At 38.0% G+C, this 27,236-nt stretch overlaps 1 protein-coding gene across 2 annotated transcripts in view; it reads right to left on the minus strand.

Moving 5' to 3' along the window:
- The window catches only part of ADK (adenosine kinase), a 286,337-nt gene that overhangs the window by 27,627 nt on the left and 231,474 nt on the right, over positions 1-27,236 (minus strand). For both annotated transcript variants that reach the window (XM_084265348.1, XM_084265349.1), the window contains exons 8-9: positions 19,534-19,569; positions 12,872-12,986 (exon numbers count right to left, since the gene is read on the minus strand). In XM_084265348.1, coding sequence (XP_084121474.1) covers positions 12,872-12,986; positions 19,534-19,569 — 151 coding nt within the window. The remainder of the gene's footprint in view (positions 1-12,871; positions 12,987-19,533; positions 19,570-27,236) is intronic.

Genomic DNA, 27,236 nt, shown 5'->3' on the forward strand with positions numbered 1-27,236 from the left:
TCTGATTCCACCGAAGGGTATGCTCCAACCCTTTATGACACCTACCCACCTGGCTTGGCCTTGAAGAAGCAAAACCTCATTTCTCTCTACTATCAATTTTTAACCTATATTCAATTCTGTATTTGTTATCCCAAGCCATGTGAGATCACAGCTTCACATGCTTTCAGCTTCATGACCAGAGTAGAGAGTACTCTGCAAGCCTACACACAATACATACATACCCACTATGAACATCTAACACGCATTTCTTCGTTCCTCCAAGCATCTGTTTTGGTTGCACACACAAAGACCACTTTATGGCTTTTGTATTTTACTTTTCACAACACAACTGTGCCTTGATTTTTGAAATGTTTAAGCTGTCTAGTTAAGCAGGGAAACCAAAAACAATATTTAGGGTTTTAAAATTTGTTTTTAGTCAAATATAAAAATACCAGTGCAAAAATCAGATACTTATATTCTGTGGTGCACAAGAGATCAAAAGAAAATTGCAGTTTTAGGACTCTAACGAGAATGTTTAACTGCTTACAAATGGATTTTCATATTTTTGTAGTAATTTACAGTGTGTAATAGGCATAATCTAATCCACCACAATGCATAATTTTTGACCAACTTGCTTTTGATAAATAATGCAAGTATTAGGTTATTACATTTTTTACAATTAAGTGACTAAGAAAGCTGCTTATTGCCTTCCGTTATACCCTCTGTTAATAAGATCGTTGTTGCAGATGTTCATGTATGCTGCATTGATGTTTAATGGTGCATGATGCTCTAGGTGGTTCCCATAACCTTGCTTTGTCTACTATGAGCTGACTCAATTGATATGATAATAGAGAAAAGAGGTCTGAAACAAGCTGGGCTGTGCTGGCACAATTTGCATAACCTTTAAATTTGCCATCATTTGATAGCCAACTGCTCCTAAAAATTCTTACTCAGTTGTGAGCAACAACAATATACTGTACAAACAGCGTTCTGCAGTTGGACAGGTGGGGAGGAAAGAGATGGAATGCACAGCTTATTGCACTTTTATCTTCTCTATCAGGAAATGTCCTTATTATCAAATTTATAAAGCAAACAAATTGGAATAAAGTTCTGCAGTTTCCTACGTGAGCAATTGCTATCAGCCACAACGCATGGCCTGGCATCTTTTCAGGTTCACAGTACAATATCACAGTGTCAGATTACAAGGGACATAAATATTTGGTTCCATAGACTCCTTTCTGGTATAGTTTTGACTGCTAATCACTGGGGCAGGCAGAGGAATCAGGATGGATTAGGAGGGCGGTGGGGGGCACAGGGTACCAGACTACAGCAAACAAAATCAACACAAGCAGCCTTTGAAACTTTAAAGCTGGTTTCCGACAGCTCTGGGTATTCTTTTTAAACAAACATTAGTATTATATTATTGCATAGGTATAGCCAAAACCTAGCAACATAAAAATAGTTCATGTTTGCTGTAATCACTAAATCTGTGGTCTGTATATACTTCAAGTCAGGCCTGCTTACTTTACTGACTGTTATTCATAATAAAGAAAACAGCTATGGTGAAAGTAAGCCGGAGCCTACTTTCATTCAAATGGGATCAGCTACATAAACATTATCTTTGCAGTATCCAGAGTGCCACTCCATGTTTTCTATCATGCTCAGGTGTGTTAAGGCCAGGTCACTGCTATATGGGCAACGTGCACAGCCTACTTCTCAGAATCTGCATTTAAACAATTTCCCCTTCACTTTACCTGCAATACCGTGGAAATCACTGACCCAAATTGATTATAAAATCTCACAATTCCACTTTTAGACAATTAATAAGTTTTGAGGACTCCGATTAACACCCCCCCCCCCCCCCCAATGTTGAGTCTAGATGTTTTGTCATCTTGCACAAAATGCAATCCTAAATCCCCAAAGCCAGGCAAAGCAGGATCCATTCAAACCTCCCCTTTGTCCACTGTTTCCACAAGCTACGATCTCCGCTCTGTCCCTCCCAGAGCTAAGGATTTGTCTTCCATTCAGCTACTTATTTCCCACAACTTCTATTGCCTGCAACTGGATACTACAGCAAAGAAACTTCTAATCAAAGGGCCAGTTCCTGAAGTTAATATTCACCCAGGATCACATACATACCCACATTTTACTCTCCTTTCATTCTATGCAATTATTTTATAGTGACTATTTGAGCAGGTGAAGATTAGAGGCTTGAAAATCTAAGTTCCATCACTTATGTCAGAAGCATGACACGGATAGCTACAATTTAAATTTTTCTACAATGTTCATTCAACTGTAATCACAAGATGGGAAATAAAATCTCTAAATTAAAGATGATAGGCTATCAGAGTCTGTAGGGCACCTTCTGAGTAGAGATTCTGCTGTTCAGCTCTTCTGTGATGATTTGTTATGAAGTAAACAAGGCTAAAACTGCCAAAATAACGGAAAAAAAGATCTTCGACAGAACATATTCTGCCTAGGTGCCAGTGGTCAAAAGGTCCAGTTCTTTATGCACCTCATTTGTAACAGACAACAAAGAAGATACCTTAAGGTAAAATGTGTTATCAAATCTTGAAGCATACATAAACTTCACTTTTTGTATAACCTCTAGGTAGACTACAAAAATTGAATCGGAGACTGCAGTCAAGGTACAACACATAAAAAGACACATGGATCAGTATAAGCCATTAATATTCATGAATGTTTTAAGTTCTCCATGGCCATAATCAATATCCAATGAAGTTAATGAGATCTTTCCATTGATTTTGAAAGACACAGGGTTGAGCCCCAGAGACAATAACATCACGTTTCCTGTAAGCACTCCAGCTGGTAACACATACTTTGATAAGTTGCTACCTTCCCATCCAGAATTTCAGCAATGAACAAAAGATGCATTATCTTATTTCAAACTGGCTTTGCCAAACAAGCAATATACCATTACAGAATTCACTGTGGAGCGTTTAATATCTTCAATTGAACACCAGTCAAGGGCCACTGTAGTTACTTGCAACGTTAACCCCAACACAAGATTCATAAATAAGACAACTATTATTTGTTTAAAAAGGAAAAAAAAAAAGCCTAAATGTGTCATCCTCCCAAAAGGTTGAGATTTGTTTTAACTTGGAACCTCTAGAAAGCAGCGCTTCAAACTCTTACGTCTTCTAACACATCTAAGCCCATCCAATAGATTTAATCACTGATAAGTAGAGTTATAAGTTCAAACTGGCCTTGACCTTGGGCAGTATGACATTATCTGAAAGCCATTAATGGTCTGAAACTAAAGGAAAAGCTCATTAATAAAAGCAAAACCGTACAAAGGTACAAAGGTAAAAAAAAAAAAAAAGAAAAAAAGGAAGTTTTATTAAAGGTATTGATCATGACCTAGGGCACTACAGACATTGATCTTCCCACATCTCCACAGGAAAAAAAAAAGTTAGGCTAACAAATTATTGATCTGTTATGAAACCTGCTGAACAAGCCATACATTTAATTTCTTACAATGAAAAAATAATCGCACCAAATTAGGGGAAAAATATTACTATCTGATTGATTTCATAAAACAGACATCCTGTTAGTATGATTTGGACCTAAGTGTTGGTAGGGGAGAAGCCTGTGTACTGTAAGCCTTCAGAGCATGGGTTTCAAACTTGAGGTCATTAAATCATATGCTTTTAAGGAGAAATGGGTAGCATCCAATACTGTGTATTGCAGCGGCACAGAATGCATAGAAAAGGACAGTGCTAAACTTTAAACTTAAAGCCTAAATGTAATGAAAAGTTTGTAGAATAATTATTTTATAGGAAACAGAATAGCATACTTTGGGATTTTCTTCAGTTTATTCGAGAAGTCAGAAAGATATATTTAGTCAGATATAACATTGCAGCTGCAAAAAACAGTTGCTGAAAAACTAGAAGTCACCATAATTTAATGTTTGGTGTACATGGAGAGGGGTAGATGTCCTGTTGTCGTTTAACCTCACCGGTAACTAAGCACTATTGCAGCCACTCAAACAATTCCCACCCCCAGTGGGATGGGGAGAAGAATGTAAAAAACCAAATTTGTTGGTTGAGTTAAAGATAGTTTAATCGGATAACAAAGGAAGAGAATAACAATTAATAATAATATGAAAAACCTCACACGATGCACAACTGCAATTGCTCACCACCTGTGGAGGAAAAAACCCATCCCTATGCCCTGCCTGTTTCTGAGCAGCAATCCCACTTCACACCTAGCTTCCCAGTTATGTTTGGAACATGATGCCATAAGATACAGAATATCCCTTTGGCTGGTTGGGGTCAGCTGTGCAAGCTGTGTCCCCTCCCCAACTTCTTGATGGGGTGGGAGAGAAGCAGAAAATGGCTTGGCACTGCTCAGCAACAATGAAAACATTCCCGTGTTATTAACCCTGTTTTCCGCTCACATCCAAACCATAGCCCCATACTAGTTACTATGAAGAAAATTAACTCTGTCCCAGACAAAACCAGCGCAGTCACTTTCAGAAAACAGAGAATAACTTTGGCAAAGTGGCATCATGAAAAGCACAAATTAAATTAGGAAGGCTGTCATTACTTCCAGTGCTTCCCAAGTACTGAAGGATTGATTCTGCTGTCTCACCATTCTTTAAATATAGTTCTATGATAAAATCATTTGTGTTCAGCATATGAAAAGTCAAAGAGATCATTTCCCTTCTGATTGTATATTCATGGCTCTGCCCCCTTATTCTTTGCTCTTTACTTTGCAGACATAATTCTACCATATTCCCAGATGATCCTGGAGCAACTCCCCATCCAGCTTTGGAACTATAGTCTTTGTTGCCAGATGGAAGTTCAAAATAAAACATCATGTTTTACACCCCAGAGCGAGGCTCCACAGCAACTTCAGCCACTACAGTCTGCAGATACTATAGCCTCATCCATGTCTCCTACTCAAATGCTGCATTCTCCCACACTGCCACTAGTACTCATCTGGACCCTGCAATGGGCTGGTTCACAGACCTCAATACCTTATCAGGGTAGGTTTCTGTCTGCCTGTGCAGACTCATGAACTGGTTTCCCCATGTGGGTAGAGAAGTGCTGGCAGTATAGAGGCAAATGTAGATGATGGAAATGTTGAAGTTACAACAGGTAATTCTATGACAATGTCAGCTCAATCATCAGTGACAGCCAGAAAAGCAAATAAAATGTTTGGAATTATTAAGAGAGGAACACAGAACAAAGGAGACAACAAAATTAAACTATTCTGTAAACTTCTCAGGGACTTTAACATTCTGGTCCCTCACTCAAAAAGTGTATGGAACACCTGAAAAAAAAATATACTGGAGGGTGGGCCAGGGTGTCAGAATTACAGAGCAAACAAAGAACAAAAAATCAAAATAGGAAAAGAATCTGGAAAAAGAATTAGCGAAGGGGAAGTAGGCAAGAATTCTGCAAAATCAGAAAGAACAAGACATTGTATATGGAATAATTATGGACTGGCCATGCAACACAAGCTGCAAGAGACAGCCAGGAACGTTCTCAAGTGGCTGAATCCAAACGAATAAGGGGAGGCACCTCTTTCCCGACTCCGTGACACTCATTGTCACAGGACATAATGCATGGTAGAATCCTATTTTGGACTATTAAACATAAAGATAACATCTCTAGTTCAAAAATTCCTGCTATAGATTTGTCCTGGGTTTTTCCTCTTTAGGAGTACCCACTACTCTTCACTGCTGCAGGTACCGGGTTAGACAGACCTTTGGTGTGCCTCAGTCCTGCTCTCACTCTGACACTCTATAATGCCTCTTCCAACATCATATGATTTCTACGACCTAAGCAGTGGATGTTCATATTAACAGTCATGCTTCCAAGAATACTTTAAAATTATGGCACAAAATCTGACTTCGTAAATCTACATATTTGTAATTAAGATACAAGGACAGAAATTCTTCTGTGCAGGATGAAATGCTGCCTCGTCCTAAGGAATGGGATAGGGGCCCATAATTACTACCCTTCAACAAATATGCATTTTTCACAATGTAAAGGGGTAATTTTTCCTTGGAATGCCAGAATGTAAATTCACTGTAACACCTGAAATTCAGGATAGATTTAATAAGAGGCACAGTTATGCTTTGAAAATTCCTTTCTTACTGGTGATTATAGACAAAAATGTGATTTCACAGCTTCATGAAATTTCTGAGCTCAACTGGTGCATTAACACATTAGACTAGAAAAGTTGCCCGTTTTAAATCAATATGAACTTACCGAAACACACACATTACATATGCATGTACATATATATTTACATGTATGTATATGCGTTCTTTGAGATGCAGTAGTTGATACACTTTCAAGTCCAGTTAAGATACTGGCATCCAGGAACTTAGGTTTTAATAAAGTGTTTCATCTATCTAATAAAATGCTCAGAGTCCCTCTCCCACATAGCATGAAATCATGAATGGTCTCAGTTACAAAAAGGTATTACCAGCTTTCCTATTCATTAACCCCTATCAACAAATCCTCACTATTAATTTAGGTTTTGCGGTTTCCAAGTCACAATTAAACTAAAAATATTTCTATTAGGCTTTCTAGCTCATTTGTTATGCTATTAGAAGTCTAAAATTTCCTTTATTTTCTAAATCCATTTTTGTTTTTTAAACTTTTCTTTCCATTAGTGTATATAAATGGATAGGGAAAAAGTGAAAGTGTGTAAACCTGTGAAAAAGAGTGCATACTGTAATATAATCCAACTATTATTTCCCTGTCTAAGATAGTACTTTTGTTTGTGTAAATGCATAGGAAGGCTGGCTGATAAAAAGAGCTAGTCAAGGTTTTCCTGTCTGGAAGGCTAAGCATGAAAGCTGCGAGACGTAAGGGAAAAAATAACACTTTTTCGTGCTTCTTAGAGGAGAACACATAATACTCACTAACTTACAGAAAGAGGAGCTGCAAACAGGCCCACCATAAAATGTCAGCAGTGTCAATAGTAATAAATACTTCTATGTTTTATAGATAGGCTTACAAGGTAACATGCTGGTCTGTGATTGCAGCACAACCTGACAAAGAAAACCTACTGACCTCTCTTTAGAGTAAGCTGTATGCTTGAACATCAGTCCTTTTTATTCCCCCCAAAAGCATGCAGCATCATGCCGTTATGATTTAAGAACAGCTCTTAAAATATCTCTAGTTTCCACAATTTTGCCAACCCTTCTAAAACAAACGGTTTAAAAACTCTCATTCTAAAATATGTAAGATGTAACATATTCCTAACAAACTAAAAGAAGCAACAATTCATAAAAACATAATATGCACACCTTTGTTAGTTTAATTTAGATCAGGTTTTGGTTCTATCCAAATGTCTAAACAAATTTATGAACATATGTGCATATATTACCTTAAGAATGGCTGTAGTGGGTGACACCAACATCCATTTAGCTCAGTATCCTGTTTCAGATAACAGGTAGAGGCAAATGTCTAGTATTACTCCAACTCCCAAAGCTTGGTAGGCAGCCTCTAAAATTTGGTAATGTTGCAAGCTCTACTGCAACATATTAATTTGTCTATACTGCACATGCTGTTTAATTCATGGAATAGATTAAATAACAAGTACTGATAATAAGTAGAAACTCACAAAACTAATCCAGCATGTACTATGCAGTGGGTGCACTATGAAATTTTTCATATGGACGTTTCTCATTCTCCCACACTTGCCAGCACTGCTAATCCATTTCCTGAAATATTCTCAAGTAACGTATCCCGAACACTGAAGAAGATGTAAGTGGTTAGTAAGCCCCAACTGAGGTGGCTTTAATGTTTGAATCCTTTAAAAAAATTGGGTTTTACTGCCATATTCTAACAAATGAGGTTATTGCAAATGTGCCCTTAGCAGAGGTGGTCTTGCAAACATTGGGGAGGGGGGAAGAATGGAAAATTCTATGTTCACGCCTGAACATGCCAGATTTCATCATTCATAACTTGAAAAATGCTGAAGTGATTTTCTTTAAATTTGGATTGTTTTTCTTTCCTCTATTAAAACTATAAAACAAGCCAAGTTTAAAGTTTGTAGCTTCAGCTGTTTTTGAATTATGCAAATATTTCAATATAAAAGTATGTTTTTCCACTGCTGAACTGATTTTGCTCAGAGTTTCCAAAGACATCCCTTTGGGCCAAGACCAGTCATAAAATGCATCTGACTAAAACTAATTTGTTTAAAAATGTTATGAGCAACTCTGTAAAAGGGATAGCTTTCACAGCATTTGATTCTGACAAATGTTATAGCACACATATAGATATGACATATACGTACTTGCCAGAGCTTGTGATTTTTGGTGCGTTTCTTAAAAGCTCCAGCTGCTGAAATCAGGAGATTGCATGTGTTATTAACTCTTCACCCTTCCCCCACAGAAGTATTTTTTGTGGTTACAGAAAAAAGTCTTGAAACATGACATGAATGTATCTGATAAACTCAGGAACCCTAAGTCAAATCCAGAATCTCAAGTCTAGGAAGAGGGATATGATGGAACAAGGCAGTGATAGTAGGAGCAGAGTCGTGACAGTACAGAATTCCCAGTATGAACAAGGAGCATCTGCACAAGGAATTAATCCAAGACTGGTCTTCAAAAAACCTTTTCTAGCAAGTCCATAAATCCTATTTTCTGTTACCATTCCTTTCCTAAACCATAATCCCCTGTACTGAGAGGTTTCATTACTTGTGTCTCTCACAGGTTACTTTTTTTCAAGAGTTTTAGCAAAATTCAGCCATGTTGGGGATCAATGCTAGAGAAAATGACAGGTTTTGTCAATGATAATTCTTATGGTCACTGAGAAGATCCAGTGTCTTCAAGTTCTTCAGTAAAAGATACAATTTGACATCATCAACAAATGCACCTCAGATTGCACAGAGAAGTTGTAGATGCCTCATCCCCAGAAACACCGAAGGTCAAGTTGGACAGGGCTTTTGCGCAACCTGGTCTAGTTGAAGATGTCCCTTCTTATTGCTGGGAGGTTGGACTAGATGAACTTTAAAGGTCCCTTCCAACTCAAAATATTCTATGATTCTATGACATGAAGAGGAAAACATCAGACTAAAGTCATTTGCACGTGCTCCATGGAGTCTTATTAGAAGGCGAGAGTTAATTTATTCAACATTTCATCTCCCAGAGCTCCTGTGTACCAATCCTAAATGCTCCTTTCCTTCCCTATAAAACACACAGATCACACTCAGTTTGAATTTGAGCTTGCCTCCTCCTGGCAATTATTCCTACTGACAGAGAACAGGAAGGAAGTGGAGAGAAAAGGGGCCTTGGGGCTGGAGCATTGTGATGGAGGAGATAGGAAGAGACAGTAGAAAGAACCAGTACACTCCACGATAAAGAGAGAAATTTTTCCTCTGAAAACACAAATAATTCAGACAGTCAAAGAAAGTGGACTGACAAATGGGAACAGCTTAGTTTGGGACTGCTGATGCAGTTATTGGAACAGCTTAGTTTGGGACTGCTGATGCAGTTATTGGTTCTCATCACTTTTATGATCTGCTCCAGTTGCATGGACCTGTAAGTTGCTTGTCAATCCTTGCCTGAGTGTCTGCAGCTTGTGGCCTATTTGAGGTGAGCCACTTGTGTTTTTGGCAGGCATTAAAACAATGCTGTGTAAACTGCAGCAACCCATAAGCTGACTAAACATCTTTGCAGTATGGCTGGGCCAGATTGTTGGAGAAAGTAGACGTTTTAGTGGTTGCAGCTTAAGGTCTTTGTCTTGTCTATCAAACATATAATCTCAGAACTTTTTAGTCAGTTTTTCTTTCCTTTTGACATCAAACTGTGCCTCTTCTGCCCTGTGTTCTACCCCTCAAATACCTGTTGATACTTCCATTCTCTGGAACGTTCAGGAATCAACAACTGTTGGGAGTGTCCTCTTCACATGTAATTATGAGCTGTATTTAGCCTCCTTCAACCCACCAAAAAACCAAAGAAATTCCACATCTAACTTCAGGACATATAATTCTGTGCGTTTTCATGAGCGAGATGGCAACCTGCAACAATCCCTTTTATCCATCTTATTTTGGCTCTTTCTCGACAGAGCTGTATCAGAGTGTATCCTCTAATTATTTCCACTACCTGATCCCCCATTCAACCTACACATAACTCACTGAAGAGACACACTCCTCCTCTGCTAGACCAGCCCCTCTCAGCTTAGCCCCATGGCTGTCTTTGGCTTCAACAGTATGCAGAGGCTTTGCCTGACAGAGGAAACGGAGCTCTGTCAAGGATGCTCTTACAGCCTCAGTGTTGTCTTTCTCAACTTGCCATGCATGGGGAGGGGAAGGGAAAGAAGGAGTAGTGTCCCTCTGGCTGTGTCTCTCCACAGAGCACAGCCCAATGCAAGCCATTCACTTCTACTCCCATGGTCACAGTAACTCTGGATGCCACATTGCTGCCAGAAAGCAGAGAGCTTTCCATGGGGAAAACAGAGAAGGAGAGAAGGCAAAAAATGGTAGAAAAACCACAAAGGCCAAATTCACCTCTAAATCTCTCACACCTGTAAGCTTCAGCTCCCTCCTGTGCTCTTTCAAAGGACATAAACAAAGACCACTGGAGTATGTGATACTCCCAACAGGTGACAAAGGATGATTAAAGGCAGCAGTAGAAGGAAAAAAGGAAGAGTAGGGTCTTTTGCCTCGATACTGAACCCCTCTGGTTGAGTCACTACTGACAGAAACATCTTTCAACTATTAAACATGTTCTTATTATGGATGAAATAGAAAGCAGAAGGTACCGACAGGCACGTCCAGATCCATAGCTGACTTTGCAAATACTATTTTAATCTAGGCACAGACTTATTGAGAATACATTATTTCCTCAGAAAGGCAGGATAAACAACTGCACACAGCTTGCTTTTTCAAGAAAGCTATTCTTCTGTGCATTAGAATAAAGAAGCGAATTTTACACTGGTAACTATTCCTAAATGCAGCAATTCTTCCAGAGATCATTTAGAAACTTTTTACACTTTCCATTGCAGGTTTCAAAGCACAACTAGACCTAATTAGTGTTGAAATAAAGTGTGTTAGCAGTACTCTATGCCATTCTGTGGTGGCATATGCTAAATTAAGGGACACTTTTTCCTTCTTTCATTATTATTTTAATGTGAGGAGGTGGGAAAAAGATGATCCAGACTAAAGGAAGGAAAAAGGGGAAAACAATAACAAATTGGTATCTCTTTCGAGAATTGCCCCACAGGCCAAACATTTTTATGTTCTTAATCATTATTAAATGACTTAACATGACACACAGAGCCTAGCGAATGATTGCATCCTGACATGAGAACGAATTACAAATGAAATGAAAGATCAAGCTGTATTAGAGGACTGCCTCTGGGAAATGAAAATCTTTAATTCTCTTTTATTATTGACATTTATTTGGCTGCCATGAATAACAACATAGCAAAGAGATTCAGCTATGCTTGTGCACTGAATAGCTTATCCCACGGCTCAAAACTGCCTTAACATTTATCATGTTTGCTTTTGTAGCTGACACCATTGCATACTCTCTCTATCCATCTTGCATTTATCATGCATATAAAGTGCATTCTCTAATTTAAGTTCATTTCATAGCGAACAAACAGCTAAGATTAGCAAGTGTCAGTCCTCAAATAAGCTCCCAGTTGTAAAAATATCAAAGAAGGGATTAATGGATTTGTTAACAACTCTAGTTTGGAGAATAAAATAAGTATACAGTGAAAATTAAATAAGAACACAGGAGGGTTACATATAAGATTTAGGTTTACTACCGTTATTACTAGCTCATGTATAAAAACATTTTTATGCTGCTATTTTTCAGCCAACTCTACAATACTCAAGTGGAGAGCCTCCATATGGGCCATTCACATAATGCAGTAACTTTCTGGAAGCAACACTTCTATCATTATTCAGTGAGATACACATACCCAACTCTCCATGACTGTTTTCTATTTCCTTTAAACCAGTTTGTAGCTAACAAAATAGAGGAAGCCCAAAACTATAGGAGAAATCGTTCAAACTGCTGCTAAGAATGATGGCTACAGCAGTGACATAGCTACTTAGTGCCTAGCCCTGCAGCCACAGTCTGAAGCCAATTCCCATTTTGAGGCAAATATCGTATGAGTAAGCACCGGTCCCTCAGGTGCAGAGCTCCCGCAACTTCACTGGGTTTCCAAAGGAGGAATTCAGCCCTGACTTACCTTGTAAAGGAATGAAGGACTAAAATGGCCTGCCACAGCACATGTTTTTAATAGCTTTATTTAGTCTAGAAGCATAGGTGGACAGAATTAAAGAGACTGTCAAAAGGTAGGCAGTCATGTTTATAATGCTTAAATCTGTGCATCATACATCATCAATTTAGACAGCACAAACTACTTGTACCCCTGCTAGAACACCTTTTTCCCACATACTCCTTTGAGAATAGAAGAGCAGACGGCTGAGAAAAGCTAAAGTGAGACTTTATGCTCAAAGCAAAAAAGCCTGGAAATTCACTTAGTACTGGATTTCACTTCCTCCTCTTCACAAATGTTTAAATATACTATACTGTTGCACAGCTGTTCTCAGCAGGCAGAGTGTGTTCTTGTTTGCAGCAAAGATGGCTACACAGATAAAATCTCAAGTCATAAAAATCTGAGTGAAACCAACTGGATCAATATTTTAGATCCATGTTACAAAAAAAGAACTTCAGATCTTCAGAACTATATTCTCAGGCATTCCTGTGAAATATTAACTTCTCAAATTCAGAATCTTAGAACAATTAGCATAACAGATGAGAAACACAGACTAACATCAAAAGGCAAATGCTCCAACCATTTAACAGTTATAATTTGTAAAACCATAACTTGTAATTGATTAACTAGAATATTTACTGTGAGCAACAATGGAGATTTGAAAAATATACCTGTAGCCATTACAGTGTCATCTTTCCCCTGGGTAAAGACTACAATCCGTTGCCTTTTAGTGTTCACCTTTGGCAGGGCTTGTGTCTTCCGGGCTATCTCTTTAATGTCTTCAGTCTATGAATGGAGAGAGAGAAAATCCTTGTTACCAGTATACTAGAGTGGTGAGAGATTAGAACTTTATTAGCAGATCAAAGATTTATTTTCTTACGGCTAGGTTTAAAATAGACTTTATTGTCAGCAGACAAAGATTTTTAAAAGGAGGAATACTTCACTCTCCTAAGGGTTTATGTAGTACTATGAGACCATTGTTTTTAATCTTGATAATGATAGTTCAGCTACTCCAATTGCTGCAAAACTGCAAAGCTAACAAAGGAATTACAGAGCATTTCCTAATGAGCAATTAGTGGGTTTCTTTGCCGCTGACTGGATTCTAACCTTACCTATCATAAAATTAAAAATAAAATTGGTAAGAGAATACTTTGGATAAACTCTGAGCCTGATTTTCATCCAATTTAACCAGGTTTTATAGTACTATAATCCCTCTGATTTCAGCAGGATTACAAATACTGTTTTTCTAACTTCCCTACAGCAATCAATCTTGGGAATTAAACTGACCACACACTGCAGCACCTCAGGAGACGTGGAGCCCAGGTGAACACGCTCTGTGCTCTCTAGCAGGTCTCATAATTGAGATGCAGGGAAGCAAAGGGTGGAAGCAATATTCAGTGGGGCACAGAACATCCCCAGTTTTCTGAAGTACAGGCTAAGCTGCAAAAACTTCAGGAATCATTGCTTTAAGGGGACTTAGTCTGTACACCATAGAGTGTGTAGCTAGAACAGAGAAACTAGCCTCCTGAACCAAAAATCTCATCCATCCGAACACCACAGCTTGCCATTAGAATATTATCCTTCCTATTCTCATAGTTGCCTTATGATCTGAGACACAAGGATTTCAATTTCTAATTTCGTTTTCAATCTAATCTAAATATAGGCATTCCTGTTATTTGTATAAGCACCAAATCCTTTTATAATGCTATATGGGAAGCTTTTGTTCTCAGATTTATCTCAGGTCAGAAAGTTATACAAATTAACTTTGTTATATGTAAACCTAATTCTTTTTCTTTATTTTTTAACACTAGGAAAAGTAAGAAAGACTAGAATTATTGTCTGTGCAACTTACCATGTCCCACTTTATTCATATCGGTGTTAAATAACACCATTCTATTTTCCCCAGTTTGCCCCTGTGTACATGCAACTGTAGTGGAACACAGCTGATTTCATGCGGGGCTAGAATTGACTATATTAAAACATAACAATACTTTCTTCGTTGGTTTGTGCCATTCATTATGAATCCCAACTCATTTGTTAACACAATTACATGAATAGAAATAATTTATAAAACTGTCCAGGGTGGTTTCAAGCCATTTACCAGAGTTGTTACAATTAATTTGTATTATTAATAAATTGATTTTTATCTTCCGAAATCAGCGTATAGTGTTATTTTGAAACCAGGTACAGTATGTGCCATTTTGACTGCAGCTGCTGATTTTAACAAGAGGTTGATTATTTTTCATCAGCAGGTCAGTGAAACACTTCAAGAACTGTAATTTTCATGTCGTTCAGTCCTCGTTACTTACTGATTTTTCATAATCTTGTTGATCTTCAAGCACTTCCCTTTTATTATGCAGAAAGAATATGGGTGGGCTATACACTTACCGCTGTCTATTTATGCAAAAACTATCTAGCTCACCTGTAATACTCTTAGCCTCCCTTTAATTTCTCCCCCAAGTCTGGTAGTCAATGAGTTGATTGATTTATACACATTTGCCAAACACAAAAATAATTTCCCCTTACTTATTGGTCTTTTTACCTATTTGTTAAATTATCTCATACTTGTTGTTTTCATATACCACACTCTTATTTGTGTTATTTCTTTCTTCCTCCTACTTAGACTGTTAATATAGCTTTTAAAAGGCAACATCTTCCACCAGAGAAGAAAGTTGAACCTCTTGACATGGACTGAAGACAGTGAAGAGGGGCAATGTTACCTCTGATTCTCAAAAGGCAGAGTCCAGAAAGGCAAATTATCTCTGATTCTTAAAAGGCAAGGACACCAGACAAAAAAAAAAAATATGGATATCACTGCTCTTCTGTTTTGAAATGTCATTTCAAGAGATTTGCAAGTAGCAGGTATTAGCCGGTGGCACAAGCAGTTGAATAGGGGACGGATGGAGAATTACAGCCCTCCAGCACAGCAATATGTAGGCTTCTGAAGGTTTTCTTAAACTCTGAACTATTTCAGGCCTTGATAATTAAGAGATCCATGAACTAGAAAATGCAATAAAGCATCATGTGGATCAAAGGAAACAGGAGAGAGGTGTTTAGTTTTTGCTAGGTAGGAAGTGGTTACTAGTGACTTATTAAGCACATTTACAATGGAGCAAAGCAGGCACAGAAATCAAAAAGCTTGAAGATATTTGTGCAATCTATTTACATGCACTTCATATTTTTTAAAGGAAAACGATGGAGTTGTATTAAGAGAAAATAGCACAGTCAAGAGATGATTTTTCAGTTTAAGGATGAAGATGAACTTAGATGAGGAAAAGAGGACCCTGAGGAAAAACGATTAGCAAAAAATGATGATAAAGGATGAAATAGACAGTGATATAAAGTAAAAAAGCACGTATGTTTTCAAGGAAGAATTAAATATATCATGAACATGTAGTGGTAGAAGAAGGTATTTATGGGAAAAAAGACAATTTTTAAAAACAAAAATTTCAAAACAGAGTCATTTGTCTGACTGTGCAGTTACTTTAAAAGCAACTGAACAGCATCTTCTCTGAGAATTAACTTGTTCATTTTAGCCAAAATCACTTTCTATACTAAAATTTTTCAAAGAGAATATATAGTGGAAAAGCTGCAATCACGGTGTTGGGGAGTCTTTAACTTTTTCAACATTACCACTATGTTCTATTTTGAAGGTACAACTGTGACATTTTATAATATGTGATTATTTACAGCTTAAGACTGCAGAGGCACTATGTCTCTTATTTCATTGTCAAGCAAACACCATGAAATGTTGTCATCTCCTATTTCTGTTTAGAATATACATAATATTTTCAAATAGCTGAGATGAATAATATTTGTTTTGCACTGACTGGTACTTACACACTTACTGAGACTTTCTAATACATCCTGTATCTACAGACATGGCCAAATGGTAAGACTGTACCGGCTTGCAGACTTAAAGCCCCTACAATATGTCCCAGACTCACAGGATACTCACACATATCCAGTTATACACTGGAATCTCATTTAGTAAAGCTGATGCACAGGAAAGTGTGATTTGCCTATTGATGCTGCACCTGAAAAACCTTGTATGTGGCATTCATTCCAGCAAGCAAGTGGAATATATGCAAGTAAACCAAGTCCACCAGACATCCCAGCATCAGACAGAGGTATGCGAAAAACTGCTCCCAGTTGAAACTGGTGGCCAAACTACGTCTTCTCATCTTTGCCTCTGAGCAGATACCCAACAGCTGAGACTTCTGCAGCCCTGACCTAAACAGACATAAATCCACTGAAAACAGTGGACTTCACAGTGTGCCTCAGTAACTTGAAGACCTAAACTCGGTCGAGGGTACCAAGCCCTTTAATTTGGCTCCCCAACCAACACATACATGGGAGGAGACTTCTGCCTCTAATGGGAAAAAAATATTTTGCATGACTGCTGCCACTAACCCCTTAGATAGACACTGCTCCACACACTCCATTTGACTTCTTGGGCTGAGACAGACTTGAACTCTGAGTTTCATGTTAAAGTAGGATTATGTTTTCCTAATTCTTACATAGAATAAATTGCAAGTTACAATTTTATAAAGGCAAAATGTCATAAAACCTTGTCCTGGCAATTTTGGTACTTGAAACATATTACAAACACCCAGTTAAAATACAGTGACAATCATTCTACCACTTCTAGGGGAATCAAGTCTAAGAGCTTCCCGTAGATAAAAATTGGGACTACTATATGACTGAGATGACTGCCTCATACAATCAGAATGAAGAACTGTCTTCACAGACAGTTAATTTAATATTTATTTAGTATTTCTAAAATATCATAGAACACAACATTCCCAAAAAACCCTGATGCACTCCAAGAAGGGACAGCATCACAAGTAATGTTCTACTTTTGATTAAAAAATGAAGGAAATAATGGCCTTCAAATATCATGATTGATTAAAAAAATACACTGGATTTCAGCAAAGTGCAACTCTTGGCAAAGTGAAGCATAAAAATAAAAATTCCTTTAAACGTGTTTTCTTTTACAAAGAAAATCTAAATTTATGTCATAGAAGTATTTTCTCCTGCTATGCCAAAATTTTATTTCTTCAGAAAAGGTGTATTTTTTTTCCTAAAGTTGACTTGATTGTACTACTACTATTTATTTCCGTTTCTGAAAACTGTTTCAAATATACTTAATATTTAAAAGATGCATTTAGCCCACACAAACTGTTGAAATTAGTGGACGGTGGAAAAGGAGATGATTTTTAAAAAGGGGGGGAGGGAGGGAAGGAGCAAAAACCATCTAGTCAAAACTGATTGCCCAAGCTAAAAGATTTCTGATAATTTTGGTTGAAAAAATGAATTCCAGGCTGCAAATCAAATTCAGCTACCAAAAACTTTTCATCACTTCTGTGATAAACAGCCTCTTGATTTTTGCTATGGTCATTCCAGTCCTTTACTTTCCAGTGTTTCCCCAGTTCTCTAATCTCAACAGAAAATGCAAAACAAGTTTTACAAGCTCTTTTGAGTGTGGCTAGAAATTTTTCTTGTTTTTAATTGAAAGGTTAATGGGAGCTATTTAAGTTTCTTTTGAAGACACTGCATTAGTAGTGTGTTTTTAAGGTTTTTTTCCCCCTCCCAGAGCACAATGGGAAAAGAAGACCATGGACACTTATCAAGTTTTACACCTCTCTGTCAGCAAACTTGACATGTGAGTTGTTGCCAAGCAAGGGGGTAATAAGAGATAAGATCATAATCATTGTGCACTTTACTGATACGCTGTAATCAAATGTGGCAGATTTAGGATGTTCAGAAGGAACTGTGCTAGAATCTCTAAGCAAGCACTAATGTAAAGGTTAATACGATGGTAGTTAGCAGACACCAGCAAAAGCAGTTTGTCACTAGAACTGAATTTAAACCAGGCACATTCAAAGTCTTTAGCTCAAGGGGGCAATAAAAATATAGAAAGGGTAGACTTAATACACTACTTCCTTTCTTTTTTTATTGTCTAGCTACCAGAGGGTACCAATAATTTGTTATGCTTCATATTATATTTGGAGGCATCTGTGAAATTCATTCATTTGATCGAATAAACTCAAAGTGTATTTTTATGCTAACAATACAGATTATACAAATGAAAATTGACAGTGATAAAAAGTCTTGATTTCTACAAAGCAGCCACATGAATTTGGGAAACATAAAACGAAATGGGGCAGCCCACAGTTTTAATATCAAAAACACTGATGGCATTGATGTACCTGCTGCTGTATGGCTCTGAAGAAATCTAAATTGTAGAACAAAAGCTGTCAGTCTTTCCCTCGTTGTTTGTATGCAACCACCCTCACACAAACGTGGCATGTTCTTAAAGCCACGCGGTTTGAATTGCGCGGCTTCTATTATTTATGCAAAATGGGTGTTGAGCAGTCAAACTCCTACCTATTCTTTCACACTGCAAACAAATCAATTAAGGTGGGACCTACTCCAGTGAGAAAACATGCGAAAGGGATTTATGCGTGCTCAGTTCTGCAATTCAGATTTCAGTAAGATCACTTACTATCTGCAAAACTAGCACAACCGTTGTCACATTAATTACAGTATTTAAAACCTGCCTATTTGAATTCAGCATTAGAGACCAATAGCTGATAGCTCTCCAGATTGTTATCTGAATTTAGCCAATGTGAGATCCTATTCAAATAAATACCTCAAGAAGATGAAATCAAAAGCTCTGAAAATCACTGTAAAATCGACAGTGTTTAGTTCAAGAAAGTACAGGATCATACATTTTTAGAGCACAGATGGAAAACACCAACTCGAATATGTTTTGAAACACAAATTCTTCACTACCCCTTCTAAAAGAAGCTGTTTGCAGAAGCACGGTTTACATTAATCAGTACCTAACAATTTTACATACAACCTTTCTAAAATTCATTTGCATAATGATAATCCGCATATGGCAGGGTTTAAGTTATTTAAGCGGTGTTATATTTCACTATTTAGTCTTCCTTCACCACTGCTTTAGCAGTGAATCCTTATGGAGTGTAATGCAGCTAATGAGGTAGCTTTTTAACTGAACAAACTGACAGGTCCCATATCTGCAGAGGCAGCTTGAAACCGTGCCCAACCTCTCGGCTTCCCAAGAGGCTTTTCAAAATTCAATAAATAACATCTGTAGGCGATGTTGGGTGCAGACCTAGCAGAGTGCGTCATAACACTGAGCTGGCAGAACAAAGAAACCATGACGACTGCCAAGTTTCCATGGCAACCGCTGCGAGGCTTGGAGAGTATAATAGCACATCAATCATTGTCCAAAAGAACTTCATTATCAGCAAGAAAAAAAACCTTTAGGATCTGTTTAGTGTGCAATTGTGGGTTAACTCACCTCAAAGCCTTGCTCTCTAGCAAAAGTGGCAGCTTCCTGAAATAAAAAAAAAAGAACAGTTAATTATAAAGTGCTAGATAATGAAGAAATAACACATTTTGAAACTCATTCAGCCAGTTTTCCTTTTACATGATTATCTCAATATACCCACATACAGTTGTTCAATTCTGATAGTCGCACCAAAAGCTTCCCCCTCCTTCCCTCAAGCCCAACAACGCTGCAACGTCAACACACTTCACAAGTTCAAATAAAGAAGGTACAATATGTTTTTTCCAGGCGAGAAAAGTTACTTCTGGAGATAGGACTTGGACTGGGAAACCACTACACCAAATCCAGACAAGCATCCTTCAGCAGTATTTTTAATTGAAATGGTATCACATTTCCATTTATGCATGGTGCTTCGTGGGACACAGGCTATCAAGCCATTTTTAAAAAATCATTTGTCATCTACAGTGCATAAAAAAAAAAGATCACAAAATGTGTTCAAACCCTTGTGGTGGAATCAGATGAGCATTTTCAAATACTCTGATGTCTTAATCACTGCTTTAGGCAATTTAACTATGTTCTTTTCCTGAAAGAACAGAGGAAACATCAGGGTATCAGAATGTCCTCATTTCTTATTTATATTAATTGGAGCAATTAAAATCTGTTTTGAAATAAAAGCAAGGAGACAGAAGACAATAGCAATGTTTTTCCCTGACTCAATTTCTACCTTAACATTGCAAATAGTGCAGAGAACCCTCAAAGTCTTTATGTTTTTACTTGCATTCTTCCAGATTATCTTTGCCAAGTGATATTAATAGAGGGATGAGTCTTGAGCCAAAATGGTGAGTTGATCCAACCGAAGAAAAATAACTACCATACCAAGCCATTTAAGTCCAGTGTCCCTACAGCAGCTTTTAGAGCTGCAGAAAATACATCCTCGTGGACCTATATGATCTGCCAATTTGGGGGCAATATAAGAATTTGAAGTGGGTACAATTGATTATAACAACAGTAAGTTGAGGTTAATAAAATGTGATAAGCTGAAAAGCACAACTCCTCAGGCTGCTTCACTGCAGAAACATAAGGCTGACCGGGTTAGCCTTAGCTGATGTTGACAGAAAAACTGAATCATGGTCCTGACAATTGGGTGCGGGCAAGGTTAGCCACTTTGACAATTTACTTACAATTGAATTCCTTCTTGTACATCACACAGTCAATGACATTTGCTAGCCTGGCTGTCAAGAAGGAGCGTAGGGTTCAAAGATATCATGCAGTGTTTTCCTAAACCAGCATGTGATTAACAAAGCCAATGCTTGTATGAAAAAAGGAGCCCGTGAGCTTCCACTCTCAAGTGATGCACTTACAATGAACTGCAACACAATCAGAAAAGCCTCACATGGGACCGGGATGCAGAAACAAACAAAAATAAGAAAAGTAAGGGAGTCACAGGGGGGCAGAGAATAAGAAAGTGGACTAAAAAAATACATGTACTGTAGCCAAATTAGTTCTTTAACCTCAGGATTTTGGACATGCAGTTGAAATGGGAAGTTACACTGATCTGTCCTGAGGGGATTTCTTTAACATCCCGATGCAGCAGGACATTAACATCTGTGTTAAACTATTGTTTGGCCAGGAAACTGGACACCAGTACATTCTTACATCTGTGAAATAAAAACTATTCTAGTTAAGTAGTATTTCCTTATGTGGGAGACACTGAGAGAATTCATCTTAATTTTCTGTACCGGGGCACCCATGCATAGCACATGTGGTTTGAAAGACCTGGCCCTTCCACAAGAAAGGATAAATGATTGCACATTTGTTAAGAAGTATCTCATCTTCAGATTTTCCTGTTAAAGGCGTCATCTTTTAGCCTGGTCTGCTGCCGGGCTGCATGAATAATGGCAGCTAGCATACAATCATAGATTTTCCTGCAGTTGACCTCTAATCCGAGGGTGTCTGAATGTGCCAAAGAACAGCAGCAATCTTAATTTTCTTCCCTCCTATCAAGCAAACCTCAGGGTAACTCCTGAGCAGCTTCTGTCAGTAAGGACTGAGCCTGTAGCCCTCTAAGAATCAGCCTCTCTCACAATTACACTCCTTTAAGAAGAATTAAGGTCCTTCCAATTTAAAAATACAAAAAACAAAAACAAACAAACAAACAAGGTAGTAAATCTCAAAACACAGGTTTGGAGCCTACAGTTTGGTGTTTGCAAAACGGTGAGAAATGTGAGGCAGGCCCCGAATGCCTGGGACAGTTCAAAGTAAATTAACCAGATAAAAGCGATGAGAACATTTAGTATCTATTCACAATAACAGTGAGAACAGGAAACAAGCAGACCCCATCTGTGCAGCCCTAGGGCACCTCATACTGAGCTTCACGTCTCTAATAAAGTAGTCAGGTTAAAATCTAAGTGGCTGTAACATGTGGCGACTGCTAGGGTTACAACGGGCAGCCGGGGCGTTCCCTGATGCAGGTGATAATCAGTATGATAATCACTATATTTACAGGCTTTCCATTTTATATCTGACATTGGAAATCACGAAGAAGGAGGGATTAAGGAAATAAACAACCTACACAGAAGCTTTACCGCTCCCCGGAGAATGCAGCATTTTCATTCATGCGTGACATGCGACAACAGCAAAGCAAAACAGCGGCAGAACAGAATTTTCTTAGGAGGCTTCATTTCACATCAGGAGTTCTTTCAGTTCTGATAAACTTTAGACATTATTCATTCATTACTCCAACTCAGCATTTTCAGAGCTTTTTTGCATTATTGCCTACAACAAACCACCTCATTTCATAAAACCCTCTTCCCCACCTTTTTACTATTTCATACTAAATATAGTTTTTTTTAAAAAAAAGCTCCCTTTATAATCTTTTTATTAAGCGTGATAGCAAATTTATTGCAGTACCACCTAGAGTGGAAATGGGATTTGTTCTTAGTTACAAAACATTATTTGGCTCACACAGTTTGAGGAAAAAAAATACCTAAGTACAGTCACGCTGAAAAAACCCTGTGTAAGGCGTTACTTTATGGGAGCAACACAATGTCACCACAGTTAACACACACCCTCTCTTTGCACAATAGTGAGCAGTTTACACAGGAAAGCGAGATAAATTAAAGAGATAACAATAAAAAAGACAGCTTCCGTTTGCCCTGGCCTTGCTGTTATGTTAGAACTTGCTTGCTAGCTGAAAACCATTCCCATTCTTGCATGTATTTTATTGCTGTTGGAGTCCCAGCATTTAGTAAATGGAGCTGTCTATAACCGACATTGGGGCTAATTCTGGCAGGACTTGTTAAAATTCTGAGCCCTTTTATCACTATTTGTAAGTAAGCAGAAACATATCAACAGAGAATTCATTAACATCGACCTTCCTAGGAGTGTATATTAGCCCCCTGCATTAGACTAACCGTAGAGTTAAGACGGTTCAACTCGGTAGCTGAACTCCTGGTTTGCCCTAACACACAGAAGGTACACTATATATTAGCTATTCTCAACACAGCCATTTTTTTAATCTGTACCAAGATTTTATGATGACTTGATGAAATTATAGCCAAGATAGTAACAACTTGCACATTGGGTTAAAATTAATTCATGTAGACCAACATAACACTCACGCAATTGCATTGAACAGCATTTAAAAGCGTGTATTGCTGGAATTAGCTGACTGTTTCTAAAGCACCACCAGCAGTATTATCTACAATATGCATTTTAACCTTTATACAGAGGAAAGGAGCACTGTAAACTAAATTTGCATTTCATTGCTGAAATCAACATTATCTCATAAAGAAATGATAAAACAGCAGGACAGCAATGATACCCTTGCACATTGAATGCATTTCCCGTAATTACACAAGAAAGCAAATGCAGGGGACACTGCAGCTAATCCCTCCCCTGCCATCCTTCTTGGTAGAGGAAACATCTCACAGAATAACCTAAACTCACACATTACTGTATTACCCTGTGCAGCTCTCTCTAATTCTTTATTTTCCCTTGGGGAGGGCGGGGGGAACACCCACAAACCCCTCTCCCTGTATGTGATTTACCTGTTTTAATTGGGGGGTTACTGGCAGGTTTTGAGGAAGTTCTTGTTGAAATAACTGTAAATTTCCTGATTTACCCAACTTAAGCCCAAAACAACCCCTATTCACGTTTTTAGGAATATCATCCTTTTCCTCTGTGCAACAAGCCTGTGACTCAGTGGGTTTAGCCTAGCCCATGAATCAGCGTAGTCTTAAACCCACGCACACACATACACCACGTGTAGCAGCAGAGGAAGATCCTTGCATAGTCCAGTGCATAATGACAAAAACAAAAGAGCAAACTTCGAGTGGACTCAGCCAATGAGAAATGGTAAATGACTATGGGGGGCCATCCACTAATGTCTGCGTTTAGTGGAGCCATTCCTACCATACCAACCCTGTTTGATTATAACTTGAACAGTACTTCCACCACTATACCTTACATGACTTTAAAAACTGCAAAATCTTCTAAAAATCAGGTGTTAACACTTCCTTCCTTTCATACATTTCAGAAGTATGAAATGTTATTTTTCTTCTATTTACATTGTTTCCTTGAACACATTAAAGGCTACAATTATCTCGCTCAGATAATTCCATTTTTCTACAGTATAATCGTTTAGTACTATCCATCCCACTCATGACTGCCAATCCTGGTATAACTCTGTGCTCTTTGCATCCTCTCTGGCTCTTCTACAGATTGCCTTGTTTGTGGCAACACATTTAGTTTCACAAATCTTCTCAAACATTAAAACCCTGTTATCTAAAAGAAAAGGTTGACAACAAAGTGAAATAAGCAAATGGGGATAAAGGGATGCAAGTGATGCATGCTGGTATCCACAACTCTGAGTCAGTTTTCTACGGAATGATCAAAGTTGTTCTATATTGCCAGTCTCCTTCCTTGGACATAGGTGTGGAAGAATTATATTTCTGAAATAGACATTTTTATTCATAATTTCCTGAAGGACATTATACTTGTAAAACTTTCTAAACCAAACCAAAACCGACCAAAAAATCATATATTATTTCTCACTGCACTAGAGAGACATAAAAGTTGTCTGCTTTATTGTAATATAATTACTAAGACTTGCAGTTCAGCTTTCCTTAGGTAGGCACATTTGACCTTCCTATCTCCCTGTCCCTTCTGTCATCTTTCCCTGTTCTTAAGAGCGTTCCTATAAAATTCTGTGCTTTCAGAGCTATACCCTTAGCTTTATATACTCTGTAGCTACTGAGAACCTTTGATTTCAGCAGTATTTGTTGCACCCAGTAATTCTGAATACAGCTCAATAAAAAACATAATCTTTGTTAAAATCTCCCTCCTTTTATTGTCAGAAGTCATGAAGAATACTACTACCAAGATCACCATGTGCCCTCCTTTTGGCGTTTCCTTCAAAAACCATTCATCACAGGGCAGGAGCTAAGCTAGTTTTTAAGGAGGGACACAAGTGAGCCGTGCCATGTTTTCCACTCTTCCAGCTCCAGGCCAGTTTACAGTAAATATGACCCTGAAAACGCAGCCTAAGGCACAGACAGGACAACAGATTTTCAGTCTTTGAATTACAACAAAGATGTCACACAGACCCCCACTAACTTCATGACACAGTTGGTGGGGTATTCTACATCAAATCCAGGTATAATGCTGCAGTAATATGATCTGTGTCTATACCACTCTTTCCTGTGTATGCTACACAAAGCCAAACTTAAGCTGTACCTGATTTTATTGCCTGGCCCAATTTTAGGTGAGAAAACAAGATGAATATGCACACACACATATATAATAGCACATCCACAGTTCTTAACATGACGAATTACAAGCGTGCAAGAAATATGATTACTTTCATGCTATGCAAATAGGGGTGATGTCAAAGCTGTGTGAACAATAAACATGATGTACCTAAGGAATCAGAGGTAGATACTGCTGATGACTATCCAGTGATCAGTTGAAAATATGATTTCAACAATTGGCCACTGTCATTCTGTTATTTAAAATGAATGGATAGAAAGTATACAGGACATAGTTCCAGATGGATCACTAACTTTTAGTGCCAACAGTACATTTATTGTGGTTAGTTGTAGGGTACATATGTTCCTCTTCAGTTCACTGATAAATAGTTATCAGCAGTTACTCAAAGCCCTGTAGATTGTCCCATCCAGCCTTTTATGTCACTGCAGTCTGATTTAGACAGGCATTACTTAAAAGTCAATTATTACTGCATTTTACTGTGTGAAAGCAATGCAAGCTTATATGACTTTATTAAAGAATGGCTATTTATTTATAAAGCCATTCAGGGCTCAGGAGGCAAATGTGATTTTACCTCCCTCCCCTCCCCGCCAGAGACAGTTGCTTTAATATGGGTCATACAAAAGTTTGAGAAACATAAGTCATAAGGACCACCCAGCATATTTTCTGAAGCAAATGCTTATCTGGTGAAATTGTGCTACAGCTGATAAAGTCTGAGCTTCACTTGGGGATGTGTTACAAGGATGTAAACCTTCAATACTGTTTTCATTTGACAAACACAGAAGATTAATCCTTGATTTGGTCAGTAGTGTACACCTGCTCATGTTTCAGAGATCAATAGAAGAATGGCCAGACTCTGCACACAGCTTGAGAATCAACACTGGGAATCTGCGCAGTGTATCTACCACTGAGTATATGAGCAAGTATCTACCCCTCACTGCTTCTTACTGAAGAAAACACAGCTGGCATCAATTGGATGGGCAGATTATCACAAAGGAACACCAAGGTGTTTTTTTCCCCCCTCTTTATACTTTTTCCCATGAGCAGTGCCAGACCCCAAAATTGCTTTTCTTCAAAAAGGATAGCAAGGGTTCATACCATATCCTAAAACATTATTTCAGCTTGCTCCAGTAGTACTAAAGCTACTGGGAAATACATCTACACTGCTTTCACCCAGTAGGTGAAAATATAAAATAATAATAATCAGTTCAAGTGAATAATCAGAACAAGTATAAATACCATATGGGGTTAAGGTTGCAATGTTCAGAGGGGATTCTGGAAGAGTACCAGAGGGTTTTGTCTGAAAAAGCCTGGCGTGAAAAGAATTGAGAAAGAAACCTATTTCCTGTCCTGCTTGGGTTCACCCTGGAGCATCTGTAGCACGTACAATTCATTAACATTCAAGTTATTTATTCCCCTATTCAGGTTATTACCAGAACTATAGTCCCTGCTAGAATCTTCTGTGGAAAAAATCACCCTGAGTCAGAGCTTAATGCCATTACAGGGTCTGCAACAGCTGCAGCAGTGAGATGCCTCTGAGCCATTTTGAAATTTTATGACGGATAAAGCGCTCGCTATTACTTATATCTCTGCTGCACATCCTTACCTAAAGAGCTGTACTACCTATGGCTCTGCGCATCTCTCCTCAGATATTAGAAGCAACAAATTAGGGAATGATACGTCCTTACACTGCCTTGCTATACAAATATGTCTGTTTCTATCTGTAGACAGAGACACATATGTAGCTGCATCATGATCAGAAGAGAGGGAGAAGGAAAAAAAAAAGAAAGTCCTTCCTTAATTATAAGGAAGAATATAATAAAATGAAAAAAAAATCTTAACATTAATTTAATAGCTAGAATACAAGAGGTTTTAGACACATACATAAAGTAAAAGATGTGCAGGGTCTTTTGAAGTCTTTAATAGTGCTCTTTGGATGTCCTTAGTGC

The sequence above is a fragment of the Gallinula chloropus genome, assembly GCF_964237585.1.
Source record: "Gallinula chloropus genome assembly, chromosome: 5".
Classification (NCBI taxonomy): domain Eukaryota; kingdom Metazoa; phylum Chordata; class Aves; order Gruiformes; family Rallidae; genus Gallinula; species Gallinula chloropus.